The following is a 27506-nucleotide window of genomic DNA, read 5'->3' on the forward strand; positions in this document are numbered from 1 at the left end:
GCCCCTCTGCTGCTTCTCTCTTGTTGTCTCATTCTTTGAAATCCCCTTCCTTTCATTTCTTCAGCTTCTCTGTCTCAAAATGAATCTCTGGATTTGGAGTGTTGGAAAGTCACTTGTGCGTTGGTCCCTTCAGTGTGCCTGCCTGGGTGCCATTACTGGGACTGTAGGCTCCTTCACTCCTGGGACTGCTACATCGCAGTGATTTGGGTTATTTTGATTTGATTCTCTTCCTTTTTAATTCTCTACATCTACGCCCATCTCATGGGCATACTCAGTGGATACTGTTGATTGGATGATCAACTAACTAGAAGAGATTTACAAAGGTTGATGTGTTGATATTAACCATGCACATATTTTTTAAACATTTTATTTTGAAATAATTATAGATTCTAATATATTGCAATAGGAGGGGGGTTTCAAAGGATGAGACAACAGGAGAGAAGCAGCAGAGAGGCCGGGGGAAGCAGAGGTTTGGGAACAGAGAAGGTAGCTGGAGGCACAGCAGCGAGCAGAGGGCAGAGTCAGGAGTGGGAGCCAGGGGGGCCCCGGTGGCAGGGCTCTTGGGCCTCCCTCCCTGCAGATTATTAGATTCTAAGAATTGTACAGGAAATTTTAAAAAATGTACAAGGAGGTCCCATGCACCCCTCACCCAGTCTCCTCCTTACATTAGCATGTAAGTGCTAATGTCTTACATAACCAAGATACACTGGCAAAACCAGGAAGTTAACAATGATATAAACCATAGAGCTTACTCAGATCTCACCAGTTATAAATGCAATCAACTGTGTGTGTGTGTATGTGTCTGCATAGCTCTATGCAGTTTTATCACATATGTAGCTTTAAGTACTACCACAATAAAGACTGTTAACCATACTGTCCCCTAAAACACCCCCATGCTATCTCTTCATAGCCACATCCACCCTCACCCCTATATCCCTAACCCCTGACAAGCCCTGATCTGTTCTCCATCTCTATGTTATTTCACAGATGTTATATACATGAAATTATGCAACATGTATCCATCTGAGATGGGCTTTTTTCATTAAGCATAATATCTTTGAGGCTCATCCATGCTGTTGTGTATATAAATAGTTCATTCCTTTTTGTTGCTGAGTAGTATTCCATGGTATGAATGAACTACAATTTGCTTAATCATTCAACTTTTGAAGGGCATTTGGATAGTTTCCAGTTTTAGATTATTATGAATAAAGCTACTACAATCATTCAAACATAAGTTTCTGCATGAAAAGAAATGTTTATTTCTTTGAGATACATGCCTAAGAGTGCAATTGCTAGGTCACATGGTAAGTCCATTTTTAGTTTTTAAAAAAATTTTTTTTAATTTTTTAATTTTGTGGGTACATAGTAGGCGCCTATATGTATGGGGTACATTAGATGGCTTGATAAGGGCATACAATGTGAAATAAGCACATCGTGAAGAATAGGGTATCCTGCTGGGCACGGTGGCTCACACCTGTAATCCCAGCACTTTGGGAGGCTGAGGTGAGCAGATCATAAGGTCAAGAGATCGAGACCATCCCGGCCAACATGGTGAAACCTTGTCTCTACTAAAAATACAAAAATTAGCTGGGTGCGGTGGCATGCGTCTGTAGTCCCAGCTACTCGGGAGGATGAGGCAGGAGAATCATTTGAACCCAGGAGGTGGAGGTAGGAGGCGGAGGTTGCAGTGAGCCAGGATCACACCACTGCACTCCAGCCTGGGCGACAGAGTGAGACTCCCTTTCAAAAAAAAGAAAAAAAAAAGAATGAGGTATCCATCCTCTCAAGCATTTATACATTGAGTTGCAAACAATCCAGTTACACTCTTAAGTTATTTTAAAATGCACAATTAAGTTAAGTTATTATTAACTATAGTCACCCTGTTGTGCTATCAAATAGTAGGTCTTACTCTTTTTTTTTGAGATAGAATCTTGCTCTGTTGCCCAGGCTTCCTCAGCCTCCTGAGTAGCTGGGGTTTCAGGCACCTGCCACCACGTCCTGCTGATTTTTGTATTTTTAGTAGAGATAGGGTTTCACCGTGTTGGCCAGGCTGGTCTCAAACTCCTGACCTTAAGCGATCCACCCACCTTGGCCTCCCAAAATGCTGAGATTACAGACATGAGCCACCGCGCCTGGCCATCATTCTATTTTTTGGTACCCACCAACCATCTCCACCTCCGCCCCCCACAGCCCCTCATTACCCTTCTAGGGATCTGGTAACCATCTTTCTACTTTCTATGTCCATGAGTTCAATTGTTTTGATATTTAAATCCCACAAATAAGTGAGAACATGCCATGTTTGTCTTTCTGTGCCTGGCATATTTCACGTAACATAATGATTTCCACTTCCATCCATGTTGTTACAATTGACTAGATTTCATTCTTTTTTATGGCTGAATAGTACACCATTGTGTATATGTATCACATTTTCTTTATCCATTCATCTGTTGATGGACACAAGTTGCTTTCAAATCTTAGCTATTGTAAACAGTGCGGTAACAAATGTAAGAGTGCGGATATCTCTTTGATATACTGATTTTATTTCTTTTGGGTATACACCCAGTAGTGAGATTGCTGGATCATATGGCAGCTCAATTTTTAGTTTTCTGAGGAATCTCCAAACTGTTCTCCATAGTGGTTGTACTAATTTACATTCCTGCCAACAGTGCCAAATGTGTTCTCCACATTCTTGCCAGCATTTGTTATTGCCTGTCTTTTTTATATAAGTTATTTTAACTGGGGTGACATAATATCTCATTGTAGTTTTGATTTGCATTTCTCTGATGATCAATGATGTTGAGCACCTTTTCACATGCCTGTTTGCCATTTGTACGTCTTCTTTTGAGAAATGTCTATTCAAATCTTTTGCCTATCTTTTGATTGGATTATTAGATTTTTTTCCTATAGAGTTGTTTGAGCTTCATATATATTCTGTTTGTTAATCCCTTGTCAGAAAGGTAGTTTGCAAATATTAATATTTTCTCCCATTCCGTGGGTTATCTCTTCACTTTGTTGATTGTATCCTTTGTTGTGCAGAAGCTTTTTAATTTGATGTGATCCCATTTGTCCATTTTTGCTTTGATGGCCTATGCTTGTGGGATAGTGCTCAAGACATTTTTGCCCAGACCAATGTCCTGGAGATTTTCCCCAATGTTTTCTTGCAGTAGTTTCACAGTTTGAGGTCTTAGATTTGTCTTTAATCCATTTTGATTTGATTTTTATATGTGGGTAAAAGATAGGGGTCTAGTTTTATTCTCTGGCATATGGATATCCAGTTTTCCCAGCACCATTTATTGAAGAGACTGTCTTTTCCCCAGTATATGTTCTTGGCATCTTTGTTGAAAATGAGTTAACTGTAGATGTGTGGATTTGTTTCTGGGTTCTCTATTCTGTTACATTGGTCTTTGTGTCTGTTTCTATGCCAGTACCATGCTGTTTGGTTGCTATAGCTCTGTAGTATAACTTGAAGTCAGGTAATGTGATTCCTCTGGTTTTGTTCTTTTTGCTTAGGATAACTTTGGCTACTCTGAGTCTTCTACTTTTAGTTTTAAAAGGAACTGCCAAACTATTTTTTAGAATGGCTGTACCATTTACATTCCTATCAGCAATGTATGCATGATCCAATTTCTTAGCATCCTGATGGTGTCACCACCATTTTTTGTTTTATCCTTTCTGATAGGTGTGTAGTAATAGCTCATTGTTTTAATTTGCATTTCTCTAATGGCTGGTAATGTTGAACATCTTTTCCTGTGCTCATTTGCACAGGAAAGTATTCAATCTTTCACCATTAAGTATAAGATTAGTTATAAATGTTTTGTAGTTGCCCTTTATGAGGTTGAGGAAGTTCTGCTTCATTCCTAGTGTAATGAGAGTTTTTATCATGAACAGGTGTAGAACTTTGTCAAACGGTTTTTCTGCATCAATTGATAGGATCATATGATTTTTATCCTTTAAACTATTCTGCTTGCTTTGGATTTATTTTGCTCTTATTTTTCAAGTTTCTTGAAGTAGAAACTTAGATGACTGATTTGCAGTCTTTTCTATTTTCTAATGTATTTAGTGCTATAAATTTCCCTCTTAGCACTGAGTTGACTGCCTCCCACAAATTTTGATATATTGTGTTTTTATTTTCATTCAGTAGGTATTTTTTAAGTTTCCTTTCGGACTTCATCTTTAACCTATGTATAATTTAGAAGAGTGTTATTTAATTTCCAAGCGTTTGTAGATTTTCCTGTTGCCTTCCTGATTTCTAGTTTGATTCCATCATGATCAGAAACTATACTCTGTATGATTTCAATTTTAAATTTGTTAAGATTTGTTTTATAACCCTGCTGTGGACTATCTTGTTGAATATTCTGTGAGTTCCTAAAAAGAATGTGTATTCTGCTGTTGTTGAATGCAATGTTCTGTAAATGTCAGTTGGATCTGTTGGTTGATGGTGCTATTCAGTTCTGTACTCCAGCTAATTTTCTGTCTAGTAATTCTCCCACTTACTGAGAGTCAGGTGTTGAAATCCCTAGCTATAAATGAGAATTTGCCTATTTCTTCTTCCAGTTCTGTCAGGTTTTGCTTCATGTATTTTAAAGCTTTAAAGTTCTGTTGTATGATCCATATCATTTAGGATTGCTTCATCTTCTTGATGGATAGATCCTTTTATCATTATGTAATTTCCACTTTTGTCCTCTGAAGTCAACTTTATCTGATATTAATATAGTCACCCCTGCTTTTAAAAATTTATGTCTGCATGATCTTTCTTATTCCATCAATTTCAACCTACCTATGTCATTATGTTTGAAGCGAGTTTCTTTTAGACAGCATATAGTTGAGTCACTTAAAAAAAAAAAGGAAAAGTAATATACTCTGCCAATCTCTGACCTTTAGTAATTATTACTTTTAAATTATCTTTAAAATAATTATTAACATGTTAGGGATTAAATCTCCCATATCTCTCATTTTGTTATTTGTTTTCTGTTTGTTCCTTCTGTTTCTTCTTCCTCTAATATTGTTTTTCTTGCCTTCCTGTGGGTTAATTGAACATTTTTTAGAGGTCTATTTGATCACATATTGCTTTGTATAATTTTCTTAGTGGTTGTTCTCAGGATAGATAGGTAGATAGATATAGAAATAAAGATAGAGATAGAGATATGGATTTACGACGTATCACAACCTATTGGTGTCAGTGCTTTATCATTTCAAGTGACATGTAGAAAACTCATTTCCATTTGGTCCCTTCACCTTGCCCACTTTTGAAATATAATTGTCTGAAGCATTTCTTCTATATACGTTTTATAGCACATCAGATGGTGCTTCAACCATAAAATATAATGAAAAAATTCATGAGGTGGAAAAGAATTGATGTTTACTTCTATTTTTACCCATTACATTGTTCTTCTTTCCTTTCTGAAGGTCCTGTCCTTCTTCTGTTACCATTCTTGATGTTTACAGAGTTTCCTTTAGCCATTGTTTAAGGATAGGTCTGTGTGCAGCAAATTCTCTGAGTCTTCCTTTGTGTGAGAATGTCTTTATTTCTCCTTTATTCCTGAAGAATCGTTTCACCAGCTATTGGATTCAGGGTTGGCAGTTCTTGTCTTTCGGCACATGAAAAATGTGGCGACACTTCCCCTGGCTTCTGTGGTTTCAGATGAGAGCTTCACCGATATTTTGTTTGTTTGTTTATTTCTTTGTTTCTTTGAGAAGGAGTCTTGCTCTGTTGCCCAGGCTGGAGTGCAGTGGCAACATCTCGACTCACCGCAACCTCCGCCTCCTGGGCTCAAGCGATTCTCTTGCCTCAGCCTCCCGAGTAGCTGGGATTACCGATGCTCACCACCACACCTGGATAATTCTTTTTGTATTTTTAGTAGAGACAGGATTTCGCCATGTTGGCCAGGCTAGTCTCAAACTCCTGACCTCAGGTGATCCACCCGCCTCAGCCTCCCAAAGTGCTGGGATTGCAGGCGTGAGCCACCACACCCAGCCCTTTACCATTACTTGAATTGGTGTTTCTTTATAGGTAATGTGTTGTTTCTCTTTGACTATTTTAATACTTTATGTTTAGTTTTCAGAAATTTAATTATGATATGCCTTGGAGTGAATTTCGCTGTTTATCCTGTTTGGGATTCATTCATCTTCTTGAATCTGTAAATGTGTGCCTCTCACCAATTTTGAGAAATTTTCAGGCATTATTTACTCAAATCCTTTTTCAGTTTCACCCCCTTTCTCCTCTGTTTCTGGAACTCCATTGATATGAATGCCAGATCTTTTGTTATGGTCTCACAGAACCCAGAGGCTCTGGTTTGTTTGAGCAATTTTTAAAGTCTATTTTCTTTCTGTTGTTCAGATTGAGTAAATTCTATTGATCTGTCTCCAGTTCTATCCTCTGTCACTCCCACTCTGTTATTGAGTCTATTCAAGCTTTTTTAAAATTTCAGCTAGTGTATTTTCAGTTCTGTAATTTTGATTTGTTTCTTTTTTATAATTTCTACTTCTTTGCTATGATATTGTATTTGTTTCAGGAGAATCTATAATTGATTATTGAAGCATTTTTATAATGGCTGCTTTTAAAATTTTTATCAGATAATTATAGCATCTGATTCATGTCATCCTTGGCATCAGTTGATTGTCTGTTTACTCAAAACGTGGCATTTCTGGCTCTTGGTATTATGAGTGATTTTCAGTTGTATCTTAGACATTTTGGTTGCTATACTAGGAGACCCTTGATCCTATTTAAATTTTCTATTTTAGGCCGGGCACAGTGGCTCACGCCTGTAATTCCAGCAATTTGGGAGGCCGAGGCGGGTGGATCACCTGAGGTCGGGAGTTCAAGACCAGCTTGGCTAACATGGTGAAACCCCGTCTCTACTAAAAATAGAAAAACTAGCCGGGCTTGGTGGCATGCACCTGTGGTCTCAGCTACTTGGGGGTGCTGAGGCAAGAGGATCACTTAAATCAGGGAGGTCAAGGCTACAGTGAGCCAAGATGGCATCACTGCATTCCAGCCTGGGTGACAAAGTGAGACCCTGTCAAAAAAAAAAAAAAAAGCACTTCATTTTAGCACATAGTTACCTTGTTTAGGTTTAGCATGTAGGTTCTGGACTACTTTTGTGGGCTTTAGGTCCACCAAAGCTTAGTTTCCTGAGCCTTGCAATGCTATTCTGGTCTACTTCACTCTTCTGGTGTTTGGGGGCTTCCCACTCAATCCCTGCTGGTGCTGTCTGCAAGGCAGGAAAGTACTTCCCTGGCTGCCTGCTGTTGCTGAGCAACCTTCTAGGGGAACAGGAACCACTGCACCTGAGCTCCTTATGGCACTGGGTTAAGAGCAAAGAGACACAGAGCTTCACTGTGAAAGCTAGATAGAAATGTGGAAAATGTGAAGCAAAAAAGCAGAATGCACAGGTATGCATTCTGTAGGATTATAACTATGTAAAAGTCGGTAACATATAGACAAAGACTACAAGAATAAAAATTAATATAATTATTAGGTTATGTGGAGGCATTTTTCTTTTCTGAAAATTTTTTATTTGTGTTAGTTCATTGTGTTTTTATGTAAAAGAAAACCAGAAACCAGTCTTTCCATTCTTCTGTATTTCTTTCAGAACTGGAGATTGGATGAACTTTCCTCAGTTGCCCCTGAATCATTCCTGTGGTTTATCATTCCTCTTGCCCTGACATTGTTACATTAAAGTGACACACAAAGACTGTCACTTTAGCATCAAGGTCATAAACTTTGCACAAAGATGACAAAGATAGTACGTTTTATATGCCAAATTCAAATGACTGATTAGTAGAGCCTATGTTGAGACAAATCGTAAGAGATCAGCAGAAAAAAATGTCATGATTGATTAGCAATGTCTGCTATGCTCATAGGAATGGAAACTGGGCACATATGCTATCCATTTGCCATCCTTGGTTTTCAACAGCTCATCACTCTTGGCTGCAGCTCTTTCACAGCCTCCCTCTGCAGAGGTTTAAACTTTCTTACACCCTTTCCTCTTGATTTTATTCTCCCTCCAGATTATCACCTTTAGGGACTACCTACCCATTTTGCTAGGTGACCACATGCAGAAGTGGATACCCCCATATCAAGGCTACAGTGAATCTGTGGATCCCAGAATTTCCAATGTCTTCACCTTCGCCTTCCGCTTTGGCCACTTGGAGGTCCCCTCTAGTATGTTCCGCCTGGATGAGAATTATCAGCCATGGGGGCCAGAACCAGAACTCCCCCTCCACACCCTCTTCTTCAACACTTGGAGGATGGTCAAAGATGGTAGGCCCTTTCAGGGAAGTGCTGTCACCTGGGTCTCCCACTCCGCAGCCTATTGTAGGGAAACTTGGGTTGGAAGTCAGATTCCAAGCACTTTTACATGACCTTGGGCAAATGAATTCACCTCACTGAGCCTCAGTTTCCTCATTTATAAAATGGGGACAATAATAGTACCCATCTCACGAGGCTATCCAAAACATTAAATGAGATATACATGTGGAGCACCCTACAATGGTTCCTGACACACAGGAGGTGATCAATAAATATAAGCTATTCTTTCTTTCCTCTTGGCTTCTAAGATGACTGGGATTTCCCTACCTCCTTTCCCTGCCCTAGGCTTCTCTGACTTCTACAGGGTTTGGTAAATAAATTGCTCTTTTCTGATCTCTTCTAGAGTTTTTCACTTCATAGAGGTGCCAGAGGTTGGACCCAACTTTCCTTTATCCCTAGGCTATGTTGTGTTGAAATTAACTTTACTTAAAGCCTAGCAAGTCAAGGACATTTCCTTGAGATTTATGCAACCTCTTCCCATTATGCAACGTTCCTCAGCAGAACATATGGAAGAAAAAGCTGACTCCATGAACTAGAGCTTTAAAAATACCTTTTTTTTTTTTTTTTGAGACAGGGTCTTACTCTGTCACCCAGGCTGGAGTGCAATGGCGCAATCTCAGCTCACTGCGGCCTTGACCTCCTGGGCTCACATGATCCTCCTACCTCAGCCTCCCTTGTAGCTAGGACTACAAGGCACACACCCCCATACCTGGCTAATTTTTTTGCCTTTTTTTCAGAGGCGGGGTTTTGCCATGTTGTCCAGGCTGGTCCCAAACTCCTGGGCTCAAGCAGTCTTCCCACCTTGGCCTCCCAAAGTGTTAGGATTACAGGCATGAGCCACCATGCATGGCCAAAAAAATATCTCAATGTTTATATTCATGCCATCATCCCATGAGTGCCCCTTTCTGCCCACCCCCAGAGCAGACAATCTGGATGCCCCTGTCTCCCTGAGCACACCCTTCAGGCTGCACTGTGCTCTTCTCTCCCTCCTTCCAGCCTGGGATGTCCAGGTGACCCACATTCAACTAAGAGAAAATGTCTGGTGGAGGCAGAGGCAAGCCATGAATGATGTTCCCACTCTTCCCCCAACCTAAGCATGGCTTCTGGGTCTCCCTTGGCAGGTGGAATTGATCCTCTGGTGCGGGGCCTGCTGGCCAAGAAATCCAAGCTGATGAAACAGAATAAAATGATGACTGGAGAGCTGCGCAACAAGCTTTTCCAGCCAACTCACAGGATCCATGGCTTTGACCTGGCTGCCATCAACACACAGCGTTGCCGGGACCATGGGCAACCTGGTGAGTGTCTGAAGTCTGGCCTGCACTGGGGAAATTTTAGCTAACTTTCTAGGGCTCCTGGAGACTCTCTTCTATAACCCTGAGGATCTGATCATCTGATCAATTCTGAAACAAAAGTCAGGCCAGTTTTTTTTGTTTGAGGGTTTTTTTTTTGAGACAGGGTCTTGCTCTGTTGCCCAGGCTAGAGTACAGTGGTGCGATCACAGCTCACAGCAGCCTCAAACTCCTAGCTTCAAGTAATCCTCCTGCTTAAGCCTACCAAGTAGGTGGGACTACAGGTGTGCCACATGCCCAGCTTTTTTTTTTTTTTAAATATAGACATAGTCTTGCTATGTTGCCTAGGCTGGTCTCGAACTCCTGGGCTCAAGCAATCTCCCACCTTGGCCTCCCAAAGCACTGGCATTACAGGTGCAAGCCACCATGTCCAGCCCCAGGCCATTCTTAAAACCCACTTTGTTCATCTATGAAACAGAATGTCCCATTTCCCCTAATGCAGAGAAAAGAGCATATATCTGGTACTATCTTGGCATTCCTTAAATGAAAAAGAGGTCACCAACTAACTTTAAAAACAGTTTAAAAGCCCTGAAAACATTAAGAAAACAATAGAGAGAAACCAATGACTGTTGGACCTTTCTTTTGTCCCCATGAAAGGCAATTTAATTAAGAACCAGACTGCCTGAGTTCAAATCCCGCCTATGCCATTTACTAGTTATAAGACTTTGGGCAAATTACTTAACATTTCTATTCTTCATTTACCTATTTGCACAGTGCTTAGAATAGTGCCTGGACTCATAGTACATACCACATAACTTTCATGATTGCTTAGTGGTTACGTAGGACTTAACCAACTAGCCCCCTTAAGATTGAAGTGCAGATAAAAAACAATGGATTCCCTCCTTCCCCATCCCAAAGGCTGTAAGCCCAGACTTTCTAGGGCTGATAGAGCTGGAGTGGACATGGCCCCAAAGGGGGCTGTGAACAGGAAGTCCCTGGGATGAGACAGCCTCAGTCTCTCCACCCTAGGGTACAATTCCTGGAGAGCCTTCTGTGACCTCTCACAGCCGCAGACACTAGAGGAGTTGAACACAGTGCTGAAGAGCAAGATGCTGGCCAAGAAGTTACTGGGTCTCTACGGGACCCCTGACAACATCGACATCTGGATAGGGGCCATTGCTGAGCCGCTGGTGGAAAGGGGTCGGGTGGGGCCTCTCCTGGCCTGCCTCTTGGGCAAGCAGTTCCAGCAGATCCGTGATGGAGACAGGCAAGTGCGTCCTCAGCCAGGGAGGGAAGGGCAGGGCCCTTCTCCAAGAGGGGTGTCCCAAGGTCCTGCATGAGCGCTGACTCCGGATCTCAGTGTGAGTAGGGCTTTTCATGGTCCCTGTGACCCTTTCCTTCCCCTGTGACAGAGTGGGGAGGGGCCAGCGGCCAGACTGTGGAGTGACTCTACTTCTGTCTCTGCAGGTTCTGGTGGGAAAACCCTGGGGTCTTCACAAACGAGCAGAAGGACTCTCTACGGAAAATGTCCTTCTCACGCCTTGTCTGTGACAACACCCGCATCACCAAGGTCCCACGGGACCCATTCTGGGCCAACAGCTACCCCTATGACTTCGTGGATTGCTCAGCCATCGACAAGCTGGACCTGTCACCCTGGGCCTCAGTGAAGAATTAGGGGCCCGCGCTGCACAGGAAAGTTCCCTTTGGTCCACAGGGCCATTTCAAGCAAGTTCAATGACCTGGTCCCTTAGAGCTCCATACCCCAGTCCCAGCCCTTCTTTGCAGCTGGGCCTCTCTACACCCCTGGGTGAACAGCTTGCTCAGGCCCCAGGGTGGCTGCCTCGGCCCTCCCAGCTCTTACACTCGGCTCCTGTGGCTTCTCTTTTCTGTCAAGACTTAGCCCCGCTGAGATGCCCTTCTGCTCCAGCTTGCTGGATGTTACCTGTCCTCTTCCCTCCACAAGTCTTGGCCCTTAACCTTTATCTTTCTTCCTGTCCTCTCACCTAGATTGTAAGCTCCCTGGGCCAGGACTTCAGCCTGCCTCCGAGGGTCCCCTGTGGCACCTAGCATGGTGCACAGCACATTAGAAGTGCTCAAAAACATCTGATGACTGACTAAAGATGCTAGGCGTGACACTGTTCCCTCCAAAAGCAGACCTTGGAATCACTGCCAAATAAGTAACTAGACATTTACAGGCCATACGTGTCTTACCACTGAGATGGCGCGTGCATGGGTCTTGAGGTGGGAGGGGATGGTTTGGTCGGATTTCTAAGAGTTCTCAGAGAAAGGGGAGGGGCAGGGGGCTCCTGGGGAAAAAAAGCACTGGCCATGGAGTAGCAAGAGAGAGGACATGGGGCGGATGGTAGGTGGTGGTGCCAAGGGATAAAACAGGAAGGAAAACCAAGCCTGGGTCTCCCACAGCTGAAGCTAATATCCCTTCCAGTGGCCCTTCTGAGAAATACCCTCTTCTAGAGTGGTCCTTAGATCCTGTGATGCCTCTGAAGGGGCACTTCCAGAACATTCCTTGAGTTTCTGCCCAATACATATTCATATGTTCTTCTTTTAAAATGACCCCCTGGGAAAGATTAGCCCAGCCAGGGCCTCCAGATCCCCCGACTGGTGGGGTGGGAGTGGGAGACACCCAGTCATCCTGTGGGAAGAGCCCAGGAGCCAGATGACCTCGGCTGCAGCCTGGCACTGCCACCCACTTCTTCAAGGCCTCAGACGAGTCGCTTCACCCCTCTGAGCAGCCCTCTCCTCATCACAGAAATGAGGACAAGCGGTATTTATGCTGCTTCTTACCATGGTGAGGTCCTAACGTTACCAGGGGCCCCATGAGTACATTAGATCCCACCGTCCTACACCACTTCCGGCCCCCTCCCCATATTTGAGAAGGAAGAGGAGAGGGAGGGAGTGCACCAGTCAGACGCAGGGTTCAAGCTCCAGGCAAGACTACTAGGGAAATACACTCCTTCCCCTCCCTCAGTGCTGGCCCTGTCCTCTGGGCCCAGCCATCTGCTCTCCCTTCTCCAGGAGCCATGTGCAACATGAATGAGAAGGAGTCCACTGTCTTGAGGGCCTCTGAACCCCTGTGCCAGGCTGCTGGGATGCAGGATGCAGAGGCCCCTCTTGTTGGGGAAGGGCCTGCCTCCTCACCAGGTCTCTGTACTTTCTCTCCTACCACACAGCATTTTGTCCCCTCCACTTCCTAGCCCCTGGCACAGGCCTGACACAGAGTGAACACATAGCAAACGTTTGCTAGAGCAATGAACAAACATGAGGGCTTGGTGACCACAGTTCCCTGCAGGGTGGCAGGGGTGGAAGGTGAGGGAGGAGGGTCTGCACCGCATGCCCCGGCCCCCAGGCTTCCAAGAGATGACTGCCCTCCACGTACGGATCTCAAAGGAAAACTCCCCAACATCCTCACCCTTGGTTCAGAAACACAGGGCCCTGAGCACGGACCACACTGGTTCAAGTTCAGAGCCCAGAGTAAGCCTCTGCAAAAGCGCCAGTTCCTCCTCAGACACAGACAGAGCGGAGGTCCCCATCAGTGGTGCCTTTATTATCATAAACATTGGGAGCAAATAAATGGTAGAGAAAGGGCAACAGGCCCAGTTCCTCTTCAGGAGGACTTCAGCGAATAAGCAAGAAATCAGGGTGAGGAAGAAAAAGGGGAGCCATGGCCTGAGCCTGGCTGGCTGGGCCCATAAGTCAACCACACAGCCCAGCTGCAGCTGGCTTATCCCTCCAAGGCACCACTGGTCCAGCTCTGCTAACCAGGACACAGATGGCATCTTGGTGTCTCTTTCTTGCCTCTATATGCTTCTCACGCCTAGTACAGTGCCTTGCATGTAGTAGGTGCTCAATAAATGAAGAACCAGAGGATACAAGTGGGCCCTCCAAGAAACCATGACATGTAATTTACAAGGAAGAAAACTCTTGTTTAAGGAGGGTAATTTGCTCAAGGTCACATAGCTAGCAAGACACAGAGCCAGGATTGGAACCCAGGCAGTCTAGTTCCTGAGCTGTGCTCCTCACCAGTCCGCTCTGCTGCCTTCCACATACTCAGTATTCTCATCGGCACAAACACACACTCACATAAATGGCACATACACACAACCCAGGAAACACTCCCCATGTTCAGACAACACACACGCATGAAAAGCCAATTTATATACTTCGCACATACATGAGCACACAAATGAACGTCTAGTCACTCATTTTCTCAGCTGCACCCAGAACAGGGCTGGGCTCATCTAGGGCAAGGAGATCTCCGTGGTTCCAATTGGCCAGCCCAGATATACCCCTCACTGCTGCACCCCCTTACCTGGCCTCTAGGAGGCTTCCCTCCAGGAAGCCAGGTTCAATGCAGGAAGTGTACTGCAGTTGACAAAGTCCCGGGGATATGAGTTGGACATGAAGATGTTGTTCTTAGACACGGTGGTGATGCCTGTGTTGTCGCAGATGATCCGGGGCAATGAGATCTGGGCCAGGGCCTGTCGCTGCTGCATGCTGAACACACCCTCGTTCTCCCACCAAAACCTGCATGGGGAACACCCATGGACACTGTGCCCAAGGATATTCTGGGCTGGCAGGGCATCGATGGGCTTGTGCTGCTCCCAGGATATAACAAAGCCACAACAAATGCCACCTGGAAGCACAGGAGGGCCCCAGGCCCTTGGGCAGCCCAGGGGCTTTCACACAAGTGATGCTCCACTCATCGTGCAGAGTAAAGCACAGCTGCCCAGTGGCCTTTCCCTTACCCCTAGCCCGGCGGCCTCCAGGGCACCATGCTGGAGGGGGACCCGGGCCCACACACACTCCTGAAGCCCTGTGCCCTGGCCAGGAGCTGCATCCACAGGAGTGGAAGAGAATCTTGGGGGTGGTTTATAATTCGCCCACCCAGAGAGGGGCACCTTTTTCTAATTTTCCCAAAGGTGCAATACAGGCTAAGCAAGAACTACACATGAAGACGTCAGGACCACGAGGAAATGACACTAAGGGGAGCTGTGGGAAAGCTGGGAGGGGACTGCCCACTGGTGACTGACACCCACATGGTGGCACAGTGAAACCCACGGGAAGAAGTAGCTAAGGGTGGCATTTTTCTATATTCCTCCCTTTACAACCAGGGGTCCAGGTCTCTCCTTGCTGCACCCCCAACAGGTTCAGGGTACATTAGGGGCACTCCAGGGCATCTGGAGGATTCCTGGAACACACTGGAAAATTACTGACTCCCTCCAGTCCTTCAACTGACGGGAGGAAATTTGGGCTCCAAGACAGTCAAGGAGGGGCCCACAACCACCCAGCGGCCCACGACGCCTGCCCCTCCTCACCGATCACCATCCCGGAGCTTCCTGAACTGGGTACCGATGATGCAGGCGAGGAGTGGGCCCACGCGGCCTTTGCGCTTCAGAGGCTCGGACACGCCGCCCATCCAGATGTCGATGTTGTTGGGCGTGCCATACTGCTCCATCAGTTTCCTCGCCAATTTCAGGTTCCTCAGCACCGTGCCCAGCTGGCCCACAGTTTCAGGCTGCGGGAGCCCACAGAAGCGCCTCCAGGCATTGTATCCTGCATGGGGGAGGGGACAGGTGGCTATGGGTAGGTCCCTCTGCTTCAAGGTGGGGAGGTCACTGGAGACAGCAGGGAAGATTCACATATCGCCAGCAGCCCAGAAAACCCACCTTCCCAACACAACCAAGGTCATAGAGGGAGGAAAGGAACTCACCTCAAGGAACCCTGTACCTTTGGCTTAGACCAAGGGGCACAACTGGGCCTCTCTGGGACCCTCTCTGTCTTTCTCTTGCCCTCCTACCATAAGGCAAACCCTAAACTGCCACAGTTCCTGCTGGGTCCAAGAATAGGGACATCTCCTTGTCCCCCTCCAGAGCAGCCCGATGTGTCTGTCTCTGACCCATGAGAGGTGAAATGTGTCTAGAAGCCTCAGCCACATGGGCTACTCCATAACATAGGCACAGGCTTTGAGGTTAGGCTAATCTGGCTTCAAATTTCAGCTTTGCCACTGACTTGGCTAGAGAACCTGGCCAGGTTCTGAATCTCATCAAGCCTCAGTTTCCTCATCAGTAAAATGAAGGCAACAATAATCTCTACCCCCAGAGTTAACGTACAATGAAGCAAAATGGAATGATGACAGAGACAGATTTTCAGACTGTGGGTTATCATTATGATGATGATGCCCCTAATATGAGAATTACAGCATGCAAAGGAGGTTGAGAGGAGCTGGAAATTTATCAGGTGGGTCCGGGAAAAGGCAGGGGCCTGGCCTCAGGCTACTTCCTGAGAGCAAAGTGCCTCTAATATGCTTTGGAGAGGGCAGGGACCCTAGAGTGGGAAGGGGGGTGATGGGCTACCTAGGAGGCAGCTCAGGGGAGGTGAGCATCAGGGGAGACTCCTGCAGCCCCTCACCTGGGAGGCCGTGGTCCCTGCTGCGCTGCATGTTCAGAGCAGGCAGGTCCAGCCCAATCCTCATGACCTGCTCAAACAATCGCTCCCGGATCTCATCCACTGCAATTTGGTTCTGACGATTCAGCTTGGCAGGGGTGGCCATGAGGCCCCGGAGGATGGGGTCAATGCCACCTGGGGACCAGAGGAGCCAGGTCAGGGGAAGTATCTGGCTCAGTATCAGAGCTCAGATTGGAGTCAGGGACAAGTCCAGGTAGGGTCAGGAGGATTCGAGAAGAGGGCTGGGCACAAGCAGTGCCTGGTGCCAAGGTGGTGGCCCCAGTGAGCAGGTCCTCACCGGTCACTACATGACCCCAGGGACATATAGGTCTCAGGAGATTATGCCATTCAGACTTGCAAGATTGGGATGCTCCCAGGCCCTGGCTTCCTGGGTCACAGCGAGCCACAACACATAGGAAGTAGCCAGTTCCCTCTGAGGGCCATCCCCACCCCACTGTTTATTATCAGATATGGAAACAGAGTCAGAGGAACTGAGGCTAGAGAGTCAGACCAGATCTCCAAGATGGGAGGAAAGCAGGCTGCTCCCCACCCTAGCTCCCTAGAGCCAAGGTGATCCCTACCCCACCTTTAGCTGTCAGCCCACTCGCTCCTGGCCTAGGTCCTGCTTACCTTCCAGCACGACCCTCCAGGAGGCAAAAAAGACCCTGCTGAGGGGGACACGGGGGTTGGGTTCCATGGGCTGGTACCGATTGTCCAGGCGGAACATGAAGGGTTGGATGAGGGTGTGGCCGTAGCGGAAGGCATTGGTGAAGACGTTGGCGATGCGTGGGTCCACTGAGTCATTGTAGGAACGGTACGTGGGCAGGTACTTCCTCATGGCCGTTGGCCCAAGCACCAGGGGCAGGTAGTCCCGGTAAGTGATGATCTAAAGACAAGTCATTTGGAATGGCCTCTCCACCCACTCCTCCACAGCAAATGCTGCCTGGCAGCACAGGAGGGCCAGAGTCTCTGCCTGCTCTTGGCTTTGGGGACCCCTCCCATCCCTCTATGGTCAGGGAATAGCCTCCCACAATACCGGACCTGGGCCTAACAGAGTGGCACTGAGAGGCATAAATAGAGTTCTACTGCTTGCTGGCTGGGTGACCTTGGACCAATTATTAACCTCTCTGAGCCTGAGTTCCTCAAATGTACATTAAGGATAATTATATTGCCCTCTGCCTTAGAGGACTAAATAGCAAATCACTTTTTTAGTCATTGTGATAACTTCCTTGTCCTCAAGTTATTAATGTCTCATTTCTGCAACTATCTTATAAAGTCCTTGAGAGCAAGGGAAATTGAAGTTGTTGAAATTCTTCACAGTGCCCACCAAGTGCCTGCCCACAGTAGGGCTCAGTTTAGGTTTGTGGAAAGCAGGGAGGCAGGAAGGAACGAAGGGCCATTCTGGCATGATTTTCCCTGCGAAAAGTGAAGACATGGAATAGTCTCACTCTACATTCTAGAGTCTAGAAGTTATTTTGGAGTGTAAATGAATTTCACTTGAGTTCTTAGTGCAAATCAAAAACTCACCCTTAGCACCGAAAACTCTCTCCTCCAGAATCTAGGAGTGTGTGTGTGTGTGTGTGTGTGTGAGTGTGTGTGTGTGTCTGCATCTGCCTCTGAGGGAGAGGGTGGGGGCAATGAAGCACCAGATGTTGAGAGACAGAACCAGGAACATTGCCCCAGGGGTAAATGAGGCTAAGGACATTGGGTGGATTATGACAGAGCCAAAAAGAAGAGGTGAGTGGGCTGAACACAGTGACTCGTGCCTGTAATCCCAGGGATTTGGGAGGTTGAGGAGGGCGGATTACTTGAGCCCAGGAGTTTGAGACCACACTGGGTAACGTGGCGAAACCCCGTCTCTACAAAAAATACAAAAATTAGCCGGGCATGGTGGCCCGTGCTTGAAATCCCAGCTACTCAGAAGGCTGAGATGGGAGAATGGCTTGAGCCTGAAAGGTGGAGGTTGCAGTGAGCCAAGATCGCACCACTGCACTCCAGCCTGGGCAACAGGGTTAAGACCCTGTATCAAAAAATAAAAATAAAATAATAATAATAATTTTTAAATTTTTTTTATTTATTTATTTATTTTGAGATGGAGTCTCGCTCTGTCACCCAGGCTGGAGTGCAGCGGCGCCATCTCAGCTCACTGCAAGCTCTGCCTCCTGGGTTCACACCATTCTCCTGCCTCAGCCCCCCAAGTAGCTGGGACTACAGGTGCCCGCCACCACGCCCGGCTAATTTTTGTATTTTTAGTAGAGATGGGGTTTCACCGTGTTAGCCAGCATGGTCTTGATCTCCTGACCTCGTGATCCACCCGCCTCCGCCTCCCAAAGTGCTGGGATTACAGGCATGAGCCACCGCGCCCAGCCCTATAATTTTTTTAATTTTAAAAAGAAGAGGTGAGTGGGTAAAGGAGCTAAGAGCGACAGTGAGATGGAGGGAAGAAGAATTTACTGAACAGCTACTCGGGCACTAAACCAAACATTCAACCCTCCCAACACCAATAACAGACCCACAGGAAAGAAGACTGCAGGGAGCAAACCTGCGAAGAAGGAGAGGGAAGGGAAGGAGGCTTTGTCAAGCACTTACTATCTGAAAGGTGTTTTCATATATGTATTATAATCCTTACAGCCTCATGGATGAAGAAGGCAAGGCTCAGGAGCGTTAGGAAATTGCCCAAGGTCACACAGCTAGGATGTTGCAGGGACACATCTGGATCCCGTGTGCCCGGTGTTCAAGAAGGCCTACCTGGACCATGGCCCCCACGATCTTCCGGGCTTCCTGGTAGAGCCTCTCCCCATCCCACCTAGGGTTCAGGATCTTGAGCTCTGTGGCCAGCCGGTTGTGCTCCCGAAGTAAGAGGGTGTGCATGGAGGTGAGCTCGGGCATCTCACTAGAACGGGTGTCCCCTTGGGGAGGCAAAAGCCACTGTCATTCTTAAGGCCTCCATCCCAGAAAAGATTTGCTCCACTGAAACCCCCTCCCCAGCCAAGGCCTGAAATGCCTCCTACTCACCCCTCCTCCCCATCCATCTTTTCAAACCATCCCCAATTTACACTCCTCTAGGAGGCCTGCCCTGATGCCCCAGTCCACAATGATAGCTTCTGCCTCAGCTCAGGGCTGCTGCTGGTTGGGGATGCTCATTCAATAGGTATCACTTCCAACACATGACATGCCACTTTCCTGTACCTGAAACCGGGAGCTCCTTGAGCCCAGGACCAAGGCTTGTGCCTTTTTATATTTTACCCTCCCTCCTAGCACACATATGGATACATGGGGCTTAACAGAGTGCCTGGTACAAAGTACGAGACTTATGAACACTGCTTGGTTCATTGATTCTCTTGATTCCAAGGAGTGTCTGGGAAGAAGCATGCGTGTTGGCACAGCCTACATCCATGCCCATGTCTGATGCAGCTAACGATCACAGCATTCTTTCCTGCTAAAATTGGATGCAACCTCAGAATCCTTCTCAACACAGGACTCCAGAAAGCCACTACCATTTGAACAGAGTTGTCAGCCCTGCCCTTTACTACATGCCAATCGTGCAGCCTGCCCCAGGGGAGGGGGCTAGGACATGAGATATGTGGAGTCCACACCTGAGACTGTTCAAGAAAACTAAGCAGATCCCCCCTGGTTCCCCGAGTCCTCCCAGAACCCTTCTCTGCAGGGGCCAGAGGGCTAGGGTCAGGACACTAGGGTCAGTCCTTGCCAGCTCTAGAAGCTGGTGGAAAGGAAATTCTCTGAGAGCAGCATCTCCATCCATGAACAGCTAGAGGTCATAATGACCCAGGCTTGGGACATGGGGCTCATCAAAGCCAGGCTGGGGGCAGCTGAGTCTGGCTAAGGAGGGCTGCCCTTGCCTAACTAGCCCAGAAGAGGTCGGGCATCTCTTGCAGAAAGTCCGACCTGGATCCTCCTCCCAGGGTCCCAGCCAGGGAGAGACCAGCAGGAACCATCAGGAGGAGGCAGAGGGAGGCCAGAGGAAAGGGCCTGAGGTCCACTATTGGGTTTACATTTAAAAACACTGGAAAATGGCTGCGTGCGGTGGCTCACACCTGTAATCCCAGCACTTTGGGAGGTTAAGGTGGGCAGATCATGAGGTCAGGAGTTTGAGACCAGCCTGGCCAACATGGTAAAACACCATCTCTACTAAAAATACAAAAAATTAGCCAAGCATGGTGGCAGGCGCCTGTAGTCCCAGCTACTCAGGAGGCTGAGGCAGAAGAATCACTTAAACCCAGTTGGCAGAGGTTGCAGTGAGCCGAGACTGTGCCACTGTACTCCAGCCTGGGTGACAGAGTGAGATTCCGTCTTAGAAAAAAAAAAAAACACTGGAAAATGTCTGGTCATGGCTGCCATCACTGCCCCAATTGTGTCTCCAAAACTGCCAATTGTTTACATTTAAAATCCCATCATCTCTTATTATGGGTAATTAAGATGCGCAGGAGGGGATATTTTGGAGCAGTGTGGTCCAACTCAACCTTCCGAGATGATGAAAATATTTTACATCTGTGCCACCCAATAGGGGGAGCCACTAGACTGTAAGGCAATTGAGCATTTGAAATGTGGTTAGCACCGCTGAGAAACTGGGTTTATTTAATTTAAAATAACTAAAATTAAAATAGCCACATGCAGCTAGTGGCTACCACATTGGATAGTGTCGCTCTAGAGGGTGAGGGCACCACAGCGTTCTCTGTCCTTTAGTTCCCTGCCCCTGAGGGATTTGACTCTCTTGTCTTCCAGAGTCCAGAAGGGAAAAGAGGGACAGAGAAAGCAATGGACTGATGGACAGAGGCTCCTCAGCCATGCCTGGGTCTCCATCTTAGGGTTGGAGAGGTTGTTTGCTTTTCTGCTTTTCTGGCTCCATCTGACTTGTTACCAAGGCAACTGGATTAATATCATGAAGTTGATAGTAATGGCTGGTGAGGACAGTCTCTCTAAGTACAAACCCACAAGCTGCTCACAAACAGACTCACTGTGGCTCCAACAGGGAACATCTCCTATGCCACCTCTGGTCCCCACCCCAAAGCTGACCTGCCAGGAAGCAGGGGATGCGCGCTGAGCGGTTGGTGAGGAGACAGGGGTCATCGTGCAGGTTGTCAAAGGGCAGCAGGGCCCGGCCGTTGTCTTGGAAGCGCTGGTTGACGGCCAGCAGCCCCAGCTGGTTGGACATGTTGCGCAGGTTCCTGGCCAGGGGCTCCTCGCTGCCGTACACCATGCTGGCGTCCACGAAGGAAGTGAGCGCGTTGATCTGGTTGCGGATGGTGATGTTGCTCCCGGGGCAAGCCGGGCAGGAGCGGAAGAATGGGATGCAGTCGGCTTGGTTCTTGATGCGGGGGTCATTGGGCGGGATCTGAGGCACAGAGAGAGGTTAGACTGGCTCACCGAGGGCAAGGAAGGTGCCCAGGCAGAACTGGATCTCCCCCTGCCCTCAGGACCTCTGGTACCCTCAACCTGCAGAGAGGCCTCCGGAGGCCCGAAAGGGATCGCTGCCTAGGGCGCCATCAGCAACAGCCTCTGAGGTGCAGGGTTAATGAGCAGAACACTGAACTGGGAACCTGGGCAACCCCTGGGTCTGGGCACCGCCAGGCCTCGGATCCCTCCTCACTAAAGCGTCGCCCGTCTCTCTCCCCTTCTCTCTGCTGTGCCTGCTCTCCCTCTGGCCCTGACATTCTCCTGTCTGTCTCTCCCTCTCTCAGGCGCTCTCTCCTATCTCTCCTCCTCCTTCCCTACTCAGCAGTGCCTCGACCACCCTGCCCACTCCCAGCCCTGTCCCACGGCACCCACCAGACCCCCAGGCTCTCTCTTTCTATGTGATGGGGGTTGGGGCTGCCCTCTCAGTGGGGCGGAAACAGGACTGAGCATGGAGGCTTGGGGGGCACTGAGAAGGTCTCCTCCCAGAACCCTCTCCCAACCTAACAAAGAGCCAGTGATTCCACCAACAGGACTCCTGTCAGCCAAGGAGGAACAACCCTCTCTCCCTTGGCCTGCCAGAGGCAGTGAGCAAATGGACGGCCCTGGCTGCCAGCTGGCTGAGCCCAGGCGCAGGAAGGAGACAGGTCATAGCTGAGCAGCCAGTGCTGTGGACACAAGGGAGGCAGGGCCAGCCTTCCTCAGCGTCTGGGAAAGGAAACCTGGGCACAGAAGGGAGATGGCCCCTTCCAGAAACAATCTCCCCTCTCCCAACCCAGGCAGTGGGCGGGAAGCAGGGCCACCTTGAGCGGGAAGCAGGGCGGCTGCTGAACGCAGCTGGTCTCGCAGTTGACGCCAGTGACGAAGGAGGCCCGGGCGGCCGGCTCAGGGGTGAAGTCGAGGTCGTGGTCCAACAGCTGGCCCCATTGCATGAACATGAGTGAGCGCTCCTGGTCCGGAGTCAGCTGATCAGTGGGGAAGCGCACGATCTCGTTGGAGACCGCGCGAGCCTGCGGGACACGGAGATCAGCTGGCGCCTGGGTCGGCGCACTGCGTGGCCGGGCCTCGCCCCCTCTGCCCGCCGGCGCTCACCAGAGCCACCGGGAAGCCGTTGCGCTTGACCCCGGGCGTCCAGCCGTAGGGAAGAGAGAAGCCGTCCTCATACTCCGCCGGCAGCCAGCGCACAAAGGCACGGTTGGAGGCCCCCAGCGTGGGGCTGCGTCTGCAAGGGGAGGACAGGGCGCTGACACCGGGAGGCTTGTGGCGTCCGGGACGCCTCTCTGAGCCCGGTTCCTTCAGCCACCCCCAGCCAGCCGCACCTGTTGTTGCACATCCCGGTGATGGTGCGGTATTTGTCCTGCTCCGGGCAAGTCACCCCTACGTCCTGGTAGGCGCAGCCGCTTGACTTGGACAACACATTCAGCTGGGCGGGCGTCAGCACATCTGCCGGGGAAAAGAACAATGGGGGAGCTGAGCCGCCTCACTTCCTATCCCAGGCAACCTGAGGCTGAGGAGCCCTGGAGACTCCTGAGACTCCCTGGAGAAAGAAGTTGAGGGGATCACTGAGAGACGGCTGGGGTCCCTAGGAGGAGTCACTAGTGGGGCAGGGACCTGGGGTGTGATGGGCAACAGTACCAGTGACATTGAATGGCCTTCGCCACAGGGACCGCAGCTTCCTCTCCAGCAGGTCTAGAGCCACGTGCAGGTAGTCAGCGGCCCTCACCGCCGTCCTGGTGGCTGCCACCGGCTGCTTGAAGTAGGATAGGAGTTCCATGGGGCTGGCTGAGCCACTGCGAAGCCGCTGCTTGATGCTGCTTGGAGAAAGGAGGAGTGAGGGCCAGAGAAGGGATGCAGACCCACCCAGCAGAGCCCCAGCCCAGGGGCAGACATGCAGGACCATGCAGGCAGGCCCACGGGTGGGAGGAAGGCTTCCTTTTATAAAAAGGATGTGGACCTGGGTGTCCAGACAGAGGCAAGGCTTTGGGAAGGATGGCTTTTAAGCTGTTCTCGCATCCAGAAACACAGGGACAGACAGACAGAAAGGGAGTCCACATGGGTCCCCATAGTCCCCCTCTCCCACCTTCAAGCTCCCTGCTGCCTGCTGCTTCTCTGAAAGGCCTGGGACATCCTTGCCCAGAGCTGGGCAGTGCCTCGTGCCCCACCTTTCCCGCCGCTCCTTGTAGGCCTTGTCCACCAGCTGCTTGGCCTCCTGCATGCAGCTCAGCACCAACGAGGTGTCCACCTCCCCCAGGACAGCTGCCCAGAGCAGGGATCACAAAGTCAGGAATGGGCCCCAACCCCCTATCAGGCCCCAGAGCTAGGAAGGCCTGCTCTGAGAAAAGGGGTCTCTGGAACACAACCACCCCAACACACCATCTTCTCCCACCTTGGGAACTGTTACCTGGAGCAGCACCTTCAGAGGGCTGGGGCGTGGCCAGAATGGCCAGGAGCCCTGCTAGGGCCAGAAGCAGCTTCATCTTTGCAGTGAGACCCCCAGCCCAGCAAGGTCCTAAGTCCACCATGCATCTGAGAGAAGAGAAGAAGGGAACCCCCATCTCTCTTCTCCTGGGCTGCTCAATCCCCCTTTGTACCTCAGCCCCACCTCAGAGGGCCCTGTCTATGGATAAAGCCAGACCTCCTTGAGGGAGGGGCTCACTGCTCTTTTATCCCCTTGCCAGCTGCTGTCATCCAGCTTCCAAGGACCCCACCTCCACAGCTCACCTGATATTGTCAGCTCCTCTTAGCTCAATCTGCGCTTTTATGTCCTCTAAGCTGGGGGTGGGGTGAGGCAGAGGAAGGTCTGATCCTGGAGACTGAACTCTTTCTCCTCCCCCACTGGGGTTGGAAGGTACACACAGAGGGGCCCCTGAAATGGGGGGAAGGGGCAGGAAAGGAGGGGCCAGCATTGTCCCCAGCCTTTTTTTTTTTTTTTTGAGATGTTATCTTGCTCTGTTGCCTAGGCTGATGTGCAATGGTTCAAGCGATTCTTCTGCCTCAGCCTCCCGAGTAGCTGGGATTACAGGTGCCCGCCACCACGCCCTAGCCTCTAGCCACATCATCAATTATTTCCTTAGGCAAGAAGTAATTTTTGTATTTTTCCTTAGGCAAGAAGCTAATTTTTGTATTTTTAGTAGATACAGGGTTTCACCATGTTGGCCAGGCTGGTCTTGAACTCCTGACCTCAAGTGATCCACCCGCCTCAGCCTCCCAAAGTGCTGGGATTACAGGCATGAGCCACTGGCCCCAGCCTGTCCCCAGCCTTTGAATTTAGCACTACCAGCCCAAGATTTCTCAGCTCACCATTGTGTGCCTATACCAGTGCTGTCCCCAGGGGATACGCACAACTAACCCCTCTGAAATTCTGGTTACACTGGTTATCCAGGGTTCCTTTGAAAGGAACAAAAGTCAGGAACTGGTAGCCCAAGGAATTGCAGGGAATAGAGTGCCCCCAGGGAAGACAGGAGGATGAAAGGGAGACCTGGAGTAAAGATGACCCAATTGGCCTCAGGTGGCCATCCCCCACTCCAACAGTAACCTGCATCCAACAGCCACCCGATGGGCAGCCTCTGGTTCTTGGTGGGGCTAAGGGGACAGGAAATCTGGCTGGAGACCGTTGGGCTTCACAGGAAGGAGGACCCTGGGGACTGTGGGCGCAGCACCAAGATAACTTCCTCTATCCCTCCTCACTCCCCTTTCTTCTTGGCTTCTGGTAGAGGGCTGTCTCCAAACTCCTCCTCCCCACCACCATCTGCTCCTGGATTTCAGGAACCAGGAGAGAGCAGAACTGGTTGTGGTTAGTGATCAGTTAGGTGATGCAGCCCAGGGCCTCTCTGGGACAGGATCAGTGCAGTTGGGAGGACTTGGGTTAATGATTCAGAATAATTCTGAAACAGAAGAGGATATTTCTTGCTTGAGAAAGCCCAGCAAAAGGGCCACCAATCTCAGCAGGAAAAGTACTACGACTTTTGAATGAATCAGTCTACCTCTCTGGGCCCTGGTCAGGCTGAGCTCGTGCCAACCATGCCTCCCATGTCCCATTTAGGTTCCCCCTCCTACCTTCAGCCACCTTCCTGCCACCCACTCTTTTTTTTTTTTTTTTTTTTTTTTTTGAGACAGGGTCTCTCACTGTTGGCGGAGCTGGAGTACAGTGGTGCAATCTCGGCTCACTGCAACCTCTGCCTCCTGCCTCAGTCTCCCAAGTAGCTGGGATTACAGGCGCCCGCCACCATGCCCGGCTAATATTTTGTATTTTTAGTAGAGATGGGGTTTCAACATGTTGGCCAGGCTGGTCTCAAACTCCTGACCTCCTCCTGATCCACCCACTGTTGGGATTACAGGCGTGAGCCACCGCGCCCGGCCCACTCTTGTCTTCTATGCCCAGACCACCTCTTGGCCAAGGGACAAGGGACAGCAACACCCAGAATATCTTCCCAGTGTGTCCAGGGATTCTGTCCCCTGCTGAGAAGGGGAACCAAGCTTTTGCCCTGCCAGTGACTTGCTGTGTGTGAAGTTGGTCGAGTGGCTCTTTGTGAATCAGGCTCTAGAATTTTAGAGGCTTTTGGAAATGATTTTTCAATCGTTTAAGTAATATAATTTTCATTGATGAAAAGTTTGAGAACACAAGTATGCAAAAATAAAAATAAATCAAAATTACTCATCATCAAGTGAGATTGTGGGTACTTTTTTCTTTCAAGGTTTATCATTGTCTTCACATAAATAAACAATAGGAAGGAAAATAATTGCCCATAATCCCACCACTCACCAATACCTCATTTAAGAATTTGATATCCTATATGTAAACATAATATATATTTTTAAATATTGATAAGAAGAACTTTAAATATTGTTTTACCATCTACTTTCGGTACTTAACAATTTTAGTCTGGGCATCTCCCTGTGTCAATAAATACAGGTTTACTTCATTTTTATGTCTGTATAATATTTCATATAACTATTTTATATGATTTATTAACTAATTCTATCTCATTAGATACTTAGAGTTGTTTCTGATTTTCATTATTATAAGTAGTACTAGGATAAGCATCCATGGAGTTAAATCTCTCGCCACATCATCAATTATTTCCTTAGGCAAGAAGTAAAATTCCTGCGTATTTGGGTATGTGTGTTTTAGGGCTTTTTAATATTGATAGTCAAATGGCCTGCTGAAGATTTTACCTCATCCTCCCATCAGCCATGCATGAGAGCACCTGTCCCCTGTCACCCTTGTCAACCTTGAGTATGCTTGAGTGTCCTTTTGCTCTTTTAAGGGAATTGTCAAGGCTCAACAGGGGAGAGACATTTAATGCAAGCCCCTTATTGTAGAGCTGAGAAAGAAGGAGCCCAGGGAAGGAAACGACTTGACCAAGGTCAGCAGTGTGACACAGTTCAGAATAATCTCCATGCCCAGTCTCCTGACTTCCAAACCAGTGTTCTTTACCCAGTAGCCTCTGGACACCTGTTCCTGACCTTTCATTCAATGATTTCTTCAACAAGTATTTACTGAGCCCTTGTCATTCAATGATTCCTTCAACAAGTATTTACTGAGCCCTTGTCAGGTGCTGCGCTGGGCATTGGGCATTCTCCACTGAGCAAAGCATGAGCCTTATCCTCAAGGAGCTCACAGAGGGGAGCAGAAAGGCAAACAAATGGCACCCCCAGAACCAATGCAGGGACCTTAGGGAGCAGCGAAGAGCAGCACTTGGATCAACTGGGGGAGGTCAATGAAGGCTTTCTTGAGGAATTGATTCTGGAGACTGTCTTGAAGAATGTCTCAAAGCTGACCAAGTAGACACAGAGGAAGAGCATTCTGGGCCCAGAGAATGACACTGTCGGCTTCACTCAGTTCCGACACAGGGAGAGGGTGGACAGGGTGAGGCTGGTGGGCCAAGCAGAGGCCCAGGATGCAACATTCTCGCAGACCTACTGAGAAATTATTGTCCCGAAGCCCCAGGGAGTCATGAGGTCTGTGAAGCGGAAGTGCATGGTCCAAGTTACTTTAGAGAGCTCACCCGCTCTGGTTGCAGTGTGGACAG

The 27506-nt window shown here is 48.6% G+C and overlaps 2 protein-coding genes across 7 annotated transcripts in view; one reads left to right on the plus strand and one right to left on the minus strand.

Annotated features, from left to right (window-relative positions):
• Positions 1-13029, plus strand: part of LPO (lactoperoxidase) — a 52229-nt gene extending 39200 nt beyond the window's left edge. For 4 of the 6 annotated variants that reach the window (XM_055101613.2, XM_055101614.2, XM_003817390.4 and 1 more), the window contains 4 exons: positions 8011-8263; positions 9433-9606; positions 10630-10867; positions 11068-13029. In XM_055101613.2, the coding sequence (XP_054957588.1) occupies positions 8011-8263; positions 9433-9606; positions 10630-10867; positions 11068-11275 (873 nt within the window). In that variant the 3' untranslated portion in view covers positions 11276-13029. The remainder of the gene's footprint in view (positions 1-8010; positions 8264-9432; positions 9607-10629; positions 10868-11067) is intronic. The other 2 variants (XM_034942552.3, XM_055101615.2) reach the window with 1 other exon arrangement.
• Positions 13030-13141: 112 nt separating this feature from the next.
• On the minus strand, positions 13142-25653 carry MPO (myeloperoxidase). Its single transcript, XM_003817387.4, has 12 exons — positions 23876-25653; positions 23637-23730; positions 23110-23285; positions 22794-22917; positions 22567-22696; positions 22278-22484; positions 21097-21415; positions 18811-18971; positions 16693-16948; positions 16027-16197; positions 14934-15171; positions 13142-14142 (listed from the first exon to the last, which is right to left on the minus strand). Exons 1-12 carry the CDS (start codon positions 24027-24029, stop codon positions 13935-13937), a joined length of 2238 nt encoding a protein of 745 aa, XP_003817435.1. The 5' UTR covers positions 24030-25653; the 3' UTR covers positions 13142-13934.
• Positions 25654-27506: the final 1853 nt, after the last annotated feature.

This window comes from Pan paniscus, chromosome 19 (assembly GCF_029289425.2).
Source record: "Pan paniscus chromosome 19, NHGRI_mPanPan1-v2.0_pri, whole genome shotgun sequence".
In the NCBI taxonomy this organism is placed as follows: Eukaryota; Metazoa; Chordata; class Mammalia; order Primates; family Hominidae; genus Pan; species Pan paniscus.

Bases quoted from the DNA above. Each gene is read 5' to 3' on its own strand.
- MPO (XM_003817387.4), bottom strand. From the start codon at position 24,029: ATGGGGGTTCCCTTCTTCTCTTCTCTCAGATGCATGGTGGACTTAGGA. The intron at 21,416-22,277 runs GTGGCCCTGCTT...TCTGTGCCTCAG, and splicing joins CGCCCTGCTTCCCGCTCAAG to ATCCCGCCCAATGACCCCCG. The intron at 14,143-14,933 runs GTGAGGAGGGGC...TTCCCCATGCAG, and splicing joins AAGCTCCGGGATGGTGATCG to GTTTTGGTGGGAGAACGAGG.